Consider the following 9,637-nt stretch of genomic DNA (forward strand, 5'->3'; position numbering starts at 1 on the left):
CATTCACACATGTGACGAGGACACCTCTTGATTTAACCTAAAAAAAATTATTTCCACACGCACGCATTCTCACACATTTTAAGTTTAATATGTGAACAATTTAACTAGACAGTCACATGGGCAAATTTAACCTGACTTTGATACCAATAAGAAAGTTGAGAATCCACTTCAAAATTAAATATTGACTATGAAAGGAGTAGTTTAACTCTTTAGAAATCCATACAAGAGTTCTTAACTTTCTAAGTTCATAATTCTGTTAGATTGTTTTTAGTTAGTTGGATGAGATAATCAATTAACTATTTAGTTGATTAATTGTGCATTGGCAGAGAATGATCTTCAATATTAATTACAATGAAATAATTACACTGAGGTTTATATACATCTCACCTATGCTAAGATGATTACATTAGAGGCTAACTAACCAAAGATTAGTTATAAAAGCTATTAACAAATTCTAACATACTGCTAACGGCTATAACAGCTGTCTTGAAGAATCTGTTGGGCTGCTGCTGACTAGCTGCTGAGATATATATATATAAAGCTTAAATTAACACTATAACTGTATGTTGCTGGTAGAAGAAAAATGAAACGATAAGTATGAAGGAATTTGAATGCAATAACCCCTAACACTCCCTACCGACAAGGGTTCAACGTCATCGATCCACAAAAACTTCATAGTCAAGAAAAATCTAGCAAAGCACCACATGTACACATGTATCATGCACAACCATTCCAAGAATTTGTTTGCACATAACATGTATAAATGTATCATGCACAACCATTGTTTTGTTTGCTTCCACTAACAACCTACCATTCTCAGAGACTAATGCGTGCAAATTGCCAAGACAAGTACATGTGTAGCACGAGAGCTCGAATTCCATCCTACATTATATATATGGTTTTGTTTATTATTAGAATTCGAACCTGAGATTACTGGTATCTTAATACTATACTTTAATTTCCCTATTTCCTTCCGGTTATTATTAACTCTTCTCACCTAGCAAACTAACTTTATACACCCAACAGATTTTAAAAACTTAATAATTTAATCTCAACACCCAGCAAATCTTCAAGGACAACGCATCACCAAATAAACCTAGTTTTACATTCAACATTTCCTCCACTCATTTCTAAACCTCTTCATGTAACATGATCCATATCCTCTCTAATCGTGGAGGTTGTTCTTATTTCATTTTACGCCTCACCAATCTTTTTGGCTTCATATCCATTAAAAGAAGGTAAAGTATAGCATGCTGTATCACTTTAATAATTTAATCTCTGTGGAGTCTGAAATCTGAAGTGAACGCGTGGAACAAAGAGTACGAAATCTCTTGCGCCTTTGGTTAAAGTGATGATAATGCCATTGATGTCACATGCACATCGTTCAAGATCGGCCAGAAAAGCTAATATTATTTCCTTCCAGTTATGGCATAGATATTTCTGTAGCCAGAGCCATGTGGCAGAAGCACAAGGACGATTATGCTTTTGTGGAAGAATGCATGCATCTGCCCTTGAATTTTTTTATGTATTTTTTTAAATTCTGTAATGGACGTACATACAAACAAATTAATTAGGTCCCCATTGGCATTCCAACTTCGATTCAAATATGCAAAGTTTGTAAAGTCCTATCCAAAGCTTGTGATCACACGTCCAACTTTTCCTTATCCGAAGAGGAAATTAGATGAGAAATTCTTTGGTGGGGCTTCTATCGTTAACCAACATTTTTTACTAAAACCATTTATACTATAAGTACATGTACTTATTTGTTAAATATTATAGGCTCTAGGTTCATGGAATTGAGTGTGTTTAGAAAATGAAAGTTTTTAAGTGCTTAAAAAATCTTGGGCTTCTTCATTTATTGTCAATTAATTTTGGATTGGATGCTCACATTTTAAAAAATAGAATATCAACTCGTACTATACTCATATTATGTTATCTGAATCAGTAACCCTATTTGACGGTTTATAATTGTCACACCCAAAAACTTTTAGATTTTAAAAAAATTAAATTTTTGAACTTTTAGAGATGCATGATTGAGTGAATTTCACCAAACCACATCAATTGGAAGCATATTTGCCTTTCAGACCAATATCCTTGATTCTTTTGTTAATGCTTGATTGCTGGAATCAATTGAAATGAGCATAGAAACGAGAATGAAAATAAGAACGGAAGGGAACCAATTAAGCCTTGAATATAATTTCCATTTTCATTGTTTCGTTTGGTTCCTCTAACAACCATCATTCTCAGAGGACGTAAAATTGTCAAGATTGTACATGTGTGACATGAGAGCTCGAATTTCCTCTGACGTTAATTGTTGTCTAGATATGGCTTTGTTTCTCGACCAAAAAGTTTTGCTCTCAAATTTAATTCCTCTTCTTCTTTTTATTTTATTTTTTATTTTTAGTACAAGTGATATAAAGTGAAAGAGAATTTCTCATACACAAATGATGTTATGAAAGTTCGAATTTGAGACACCTTATTTGCAAACGTTTTTTTTACCTATTTCCTGCTGGTTATTAACTCTTCCCACCTGCCTACAGCAAACTTTCGACACCCAACAGGACTTTAAAATTTTAATAATTTTGCTGTCCACACCCATCTAGCAAATCTTGAAGAAGCACACATCACCAAATGAATAAACCTAGCTAGTTTTGGACCTCAACACTTCCTCCACTCATTTCTAAAAACCATATACGATCCAAATCCCATATCTTTGTTTTGTTTGGGTCCAATCGTGGTGAGTTATTGGATCTTGTCATCGTTCTTCAGTTGTCTTTTCATTTTACAGCTCACCGATATCTTCATATCTTTGAAGTTTTCCTATAGCCTGTTGTATCACTTTCATATAACTTAATGGATAAGTTTCCGGTACCCTTTTGGACGTTTGATTGAAGTGACAATGGCATCACTGGCGCATGCCAGGGTTCAAGATGGTCCAAAAAAGGGTAAAATTATTTCCTTCCAGGTACGGCAGAGACATGTCTTTGATTAAAGTGACATTGACGTAAGTAGAAATAAACAAATTAATTATTTAATTAGGTCCCCATTGGCATTCACACGTGCAGAATCCGAACGTGCTGTAAATATATCCATCCAGTTATGGCAGAGACATGTCTGTCGACAGAGCCATGTGGCAGAAGCACAAGGGCGATTATGGTTTTGTGGAAGATATGCATGCAGCTGCCCTTGAATTTTTTTTTTTTTTTAAATTCTGTAATGGACGTACATACAAACAAATTAATTAGGTCCCCATTGGCATTCACACATGCAGATTCCGAACGTGCTGTAAATATTTCCATCTCCTCGATTGTTCAATATTTCGTGTCCCCATTCACACATGCAGATAATATAACGCGAACAGGTGAGACGGAGTCAGGATTGTAAAATTCATAATACATACTAAAATTCGAACTCATAATACATGTCAAAACTCATTAAATTTAATAGAGAGAATAAATAAAAATTTAACAAATCTAAACAAACCATAGGTGGAGAGAAAACAATAAAAAAGAAGAGCGTTTAACAAACCTTAATCAAAATATTCAGATTTTAAGGATTTTTCAAGTACTAAGAGGTTTTTTGTTAGTAACCCAATCAATTCTTAGAAAATATATTATATTATCTTCATTGATAATAGCTAAAAATATAGTCCGTATACTATTATTTCAATTTTCTGAATGGTCTGAGGATTTAAAGGATTGGAATAGAGAAATGCATATTAAATATACCTATAATGACGTTCAATTATCAAAAAAAGAATTTCCAAAACACTGGTTAACAAACGGTATTCATATCAAGATCCTATTTCCTTTTAGTCTTAAACCTTGGCACAAATCTAAACTACAAGCCCCTTATAATGATGCAAATAGATGTAGTTAATTTAAGAAAAGAAGTAAATTGATTGATATCTACCCTTTGCCTTATTATTATTATTATTATTATTATTTTTTCTGGTCATGACTACTCTTGGTTCATTTATCATTATCACCAAGCTTATATAGTTTATCATTATGCACATCACATGATTCTTGCTTTGGTTTTTGCCATCGACATCTGACAATCCAGAACAAATGTCTCCACTTCATTGGTTTCAATTTTTTTGTCCGAGTTTCTTGACTATGATATAAGTGCCAGAAGCCAAGGCCTGCTGCGATTATCTTATCTTCGAGGACACAAAGACGACGAGTATTTAGAATTGTATCTTTTGGTAACAAGATTTTTATTTATTTATTACTAAACCCATGTGTTAGATTAATTAGATTCTAATAACAACCGTAACCAAAACCTACTGCCAACCCAAAGTTTAGTCAAATATTAACTTTATTCTTGAAGCTCAAGATTTGGGTTTTGTTTAAGAAGACACACAGACTGATTTTTGGAATTCTTTTTGGGAGCTTGAATTTGTAAAGGGGAATGCTAGCAACTTTCTCTCTAACTTTCTTCTTTGGACCTTCCCCATTTTCTTCATGATATGTGTCATTCTCCTAACACTTAAAACAATGTCATTAATGCATTATACAAGCAAATTTTTTTTCCAAGTTTACCCTTTTTGACAATTTTCTTACCATCTTAATAAAAAAAAAATTTTAACGTCAATTGTTTTTTTGAAAGAAAATGTCAGTTTTTTTAAAACAGAGGAACGTTTTTTTTTTTTTAACCCAAAAGAAATGTCAAGTTTCTATTATATAAAAATAAAAATAAAAAAGACGTCATTCACATTTGTAAGCACCCCAATGTTACAGAGTTTATAGGCTAACTTTTTTTTATTTTTAAAGGAAATTGCTTGATTGCATTTTTTATACTACTAAATAAACCAAAATATCCCCTAACAACATAGGCTTGAGAAGCAGAAAAAGAGGCATTTTGTGGTTGAGAGTTGAAAAGGCACGGAGAATTCTTCTGAGCAACAAAGCTAGGAGAAGACGCTTCAGCTTCTACCAAGGGCAAATATGGAAATATAATAATAATAATAATTATTGTAATTAATGGCATTGCTTCAAGTGTAAAGAGAGTAACACATGTCATGAGAAAAAAAGAAAATGTCCAAAAAAGAAGATTAGAGAGAAGATTGCTAGCATTCCACGAACAAAAGTATTTGGGGATAAAAGAGAACAAGATAATCGGCTACGCGGCTTGCACCTGATCAAATTCAAAATCGAAAGGATTGAAAACTGGCCTTGCACCTCCCCTCTCTCTCTCTCTCAAAAAAAAATGGGAGTTTCACTAAAACACCCAAAATAGGAGTTGAAATTATAAAAAAAACCCAAGCACTATTTAAACATATAAACACACCCAAAATCCATCATTACACACACTCAAAACCCATTTATAAACACACCCAAAAAGTTGACTTTGGGGTTAATTTTGGGTGTGTTTCTATGTTTAAATAGTGCTTGAGTTTTTTTATAAATACATGTTTAGGGTTGGGTTTATTTATAAATTTGTAAAAAAAAAAAGGGTCATTTCTCTGCTCCCACTACTCGAGGCTCCTGTGATATTTGTCTGTTTCAGTGTCCGACCAAAAAATAAATTGCCTGTTTCTGTGAGTGATTTGATGCGGAGATAATATGGAAAGTAAGTTAGTAGAACGTGATTCACGTGTTACTACCGTACAAACTGAAAATGGCTATAAATAGGGCAGGCGTATTGCAAGTATGCTGCACCAACACAGCAAGCTACGAAAGCCAATTCTACCTATTTCCTCAGCCAACCATCACCATGCTAGGCTTAGCAAACAATGTGGTTAGCAAGGTGGCCTCAGTCGTCACTGGTCACCATGAGCTTAGCCTGTTTTCCATGTCTGACAAGAAAATCTTGGACGAAATTTATGCAACTCATCATGTCAATGTTGATACTTCCTTTGATGACGATTCTCTTTTCGGCATTGTTGAAGACATCCTCAAGCATGCAACCCAAACTGTTGACAAAATTGTGCAGGTATGTTTATTTTCGTAGTATGGGATCTGTTATGTTATTAAATTGTCGATTCTTGATTATTATTAGTTATGTTGTGATTTTAATGTGTTACATAAACTTGTGGGTTGTTGCAGGGTACCCAAGTGCATGTGGAAAACATAGAGGAGCACACTCCCAAAGCCAGCTTCAGTACACCGTTGTGCACACTTAAGTCAATAGCCAGCGAGGTAACTTCAAAAAATAAATGATTTTTGTATATTCCTTGTAACATTTTTCATGTATGTACATAATACATTAGTAAGCTTTTTTGTGTTGCAAATTAACACTACGATATACTTGGTTTTTTCCAGATGCAATGCAAACCTCCTAGTGAGGAAGTCGCCCACAAAACTACCCTGGCAATACTGAACAAGCTGTCAAGCTATTCATGGGAAGCAAAGGCAGTGTTGACTCTGGCAGCTTTTGCTATGGAATATGGGGAGTTCTGGCTCCTTGCCCAGCTTCAGGAATCGCACCGACTTGCCAAATCAATTTCAATTCTGAAGAGAGTCCCTTTCCTCCTCAAGCCATCAAACCTGCAAAAAAGAAGGCAAGCAGTGCTTGAGCTTAACAACTTGATCAAGACTACATTGCAAGTTATCGAGATCTTCGATCAGTTCGATAAGCTTTCTAGTTATGACCCAAAAGATGTGCCGGAGTTGGCATCAGCAATGGACCATATTCCAGTGGATGTGTATTGGGCTATTGTTACTGTTGTTGCTTGTGCAACTAAGGTCACTATTCTTACCAGTGATGTGTACGTTCTTCATTCTCAATGACTTTGAAAAATAATTATTTGCATATATGTTTAGTATACTTTATAATATGACCATGGTTGCCTTTGTTTCAGGGAGAAGGAACATGACCTAGCCCCATATGCTCAAAAAATCCACTTCGTCTTGAACAAGCTTAAGATACAGCTGAAAATTTGCAGAACACAGATTGGTGTGTAATTACTTGCAGATATTTCATTAGGAATCATATTAACTATATGTTGTACTTTGCGATTAATGAAATGCTGAAGAAAGTATTTATTGTGTAATCCAGAGGAGGCGGAGACTTACCGGAAGCTCAAGAAAACCTTTCGAACCCCTACTGAAGTAAAGGAGGTTTTCAAGGCGCTGATCTTTACCAAGGACAATGTTCAGCCACTGATTGATGGTTCCACTAAACAAACGGTTTGCGCTACTGACCTTATTCTGAGTCATGACATTTTATAATTATACACCACATCTTTTATAGAGTGAAATTGTGGTGGCGGGCCATGATTTTTAATTTAGTTTGAAGTATGACAAGTTAGTTACACCATTCCTAATTATTACACCAGGTTGAGATCGACATCCTGAGGAAGAAGAATATACTACTGTTCATTTCAAGCCTTGAAATCTCCGATGATGATATTTCTATCCTCAAACCGATTTACGAGTTAACTAAGAAAGACAATCAGCATAAGATTGTGTGGGTTCCAATTGTGGAGCAGTGGACCGATGACCTGAGAAAGAAGTTTGAGACCCTGAGGCTGAAGATGCCATGGTACACAGTGCAGAACCCTGCAACCATTGCCGGCATCAGGTTCATCAAGGAGGAGTGGAACTTCAAGGGTAAGCCTACATTGGTGGTGATGAACCCACAAGGAAAGGTCGAACATTCCAACGCATTCCACATGATTCGGGTTTGGGGAGCTCAGGCCTTCCCTTTCACAGAAACAACCGAAAAAGAACTCTCAAATTCTCATGGACACAAATGGGTTGCCAATGTAGTCAAAGAGATTCACCCGACTCTACCCAACATGGTAAGTTCCTTTTAACTAATAAACCAAAGTGCATATATTATTTGAATCTATGATGTGCATTTGATGATAAAGCACGCTTTTGTGGTTGAATTATTTTGATGAAACAGATGAAGGACGATAAGTACGTTTTCTTCTATGGAGGCAAAGACAATGAGTGGATTAACCAATTCACAAAGAAAGCAACTGCCTTCATAAACGACCCCATCTTCAAGGAAGCAAAGATTCACATTGAGCTGTTTTGCGTGGGGAAAGGCAGCAAGGGAGAAGATGACCATGGCATCCTCGGGCGCTTCTGGACTGGCATAGAAAGCTTGTTTCACACCAAGATTCACAAGGAGCCCGACTCAGTCTCACAAGAAATCCAGAAGCTGCTTTCTTACAAGAACGAAAGTGGATGGGCGGTGCTAAGCAAAGGGCATTCTTTGGTGGTCACTGGTCATGGTGTCGCAATCTTGAAGGTCATAGAGGACTTTGACAAATGGAAGGACCATGTGAAAGAGAAGGGCTTTGAGTTTTGCTTCACAACATACCATGAGAAGATTCGTGTTGTAAATCGTCCTTGCTGCCGCCTTGACATTCCAGGCTCTACCGGGAAGGTCCCGGAAACAATGAAATGTCCCGATTGCCACCGTGGTATGGAGACTTTTATCAGTTACAAGTGCTGCCACGTTGATGGTCCTAATGCACACCATTGAGTTCTGGGTCTCTCTCCGTTTAGTACCACTACTATATAATGGGTTGTTAATCAAATAAGTTCCAAGTGTCTAGTACCACTACTAGGCATTAGATATTATTATTGCTAGAATAAATGGGTAACTCATGCATTGTGATGCATGGTAGTTTCCATGCCTGTAATGTTGAAAACTGGTCGTGTTTCTTTTGGTCAGAGTCATGGTAGTCTACTCTATGTGATGTTAATGTTTTATTGTTCAATGTTTGAATAATTTCAATGTACTGTTTTAGAGTGTTTACACACACCCATTGCATATATTCATGTACTTGGGTAACTCTTGTTCATAATTAAATATGAAGAAAAGGCACTTGAAACCAAATTTCAACAATTTTTTTTAAATAAACAAGACTAATTTGAAGCCATTCCCTAAGCATTCACCGATTTTATGAAGCTGTCAAACTTTTTTCCAAATTAATTTACCCACTTCTCATTGTATTTTAATGATTCCAATGTATATTTTTTAGGTAGTCCCTCAAAACGAGATGCTTTAATGATTTCTAATTTGTCCAACTTTTTTGTAAGAATGATATTTGAATGAAGACTTGAAATACATATGGTTTGAATCGTTGAAGTAGAAACTTAAATAGTTTGTTAGAAATAAAGATTCTCCTAACTACTGTTTTGTAAGAGAGTTAAGCGCTCTCATATGAAAAAACAGAATCTGTTGTAATATTAACTCAACAAAGCTAAGAAAACATGAGAAGCAAATTTTCATCCTTTTAGTTTTTATAGCAAATTTGTTGAGAGTATTTATCCCGTGTTGAAAATTGAAAACTTGGCATAACATTTTAATGTTGTGTTGGTATTTCCTAGAACTTAGTATTAGATTGGAAGTGTCAATTAGTTGTACGGTTGAAGCAAAATTGCTGTATTTGATTTCCAAAAACTACAGAATTGAAACAGCTCAGCAATCCCTGAATTCCAGAATTGTGACTTAACACGTATGGGCCATTTGATCTGAAGGGTAAGACATGTCATTTTTCATGCATTCATGCTATGAACGTTTTTTTTAATGTCTGATATGATTTTAATTCATGATCATCCTTGATTCTAGATCAATTAGAATTCATTTAGGAGTTTTTCTTTTAGGGAAAGTTTTGACCCAAATCAATTTGATTTTCCTACTTTCATGTTTTAACATTCCCTTGATTTTCTAA

At 35.3% G+C, this 9,637-nt stretch overlaps 1 protein-coding gene across 1 annotated transcript; it reads left to right on the top strand.

Moving 5' to 3' along the window:
• The first annotated feature begins 5,650 nt into the window (after positions 1-5,650).
• Positions 5,651-8,722, top strand: LOC103323834 (protein SIEVE ELEMENT OCCLUSION B-like). Its single transcript, XM_008225855.3, has 7 exons — positions 5,651-5,937; positions 6,051-6,143; positions 6,267-6,712; positions 6,806-6,900; positions 7,003-7,133; positions 7,283-7,747; positions 7,855-8,722. Exons 1-7 carry the CDS (start codon positions 5,719-5,721, stop codon positions 8,440-8,442), a joined length of 2,037 nt encoding a protein of 678 aa, XP_008224077.2. The 5' UTR covers positions 5,651-5,718; the 3' UTR covers positions 8,443-8,722.
• Positions 8,723-9,637: the final 915 nt, after the last annotated feature.

Source organism: Prunus mume, linkage group LG2 (genome assembly GCF_029339155.1).
Source record: "Prunus mume cultivar Tortuosa linkage group LG2, ASM2933915v1, whole genome shotgun sequence".
Taxonomy (NCBI): domain Eukaryota; kingdom Viridiplantae; phylum Streptophyta; class Magnoliopsida; order Rosales; family Rosaceae; genus Prunus; species Prunus mume.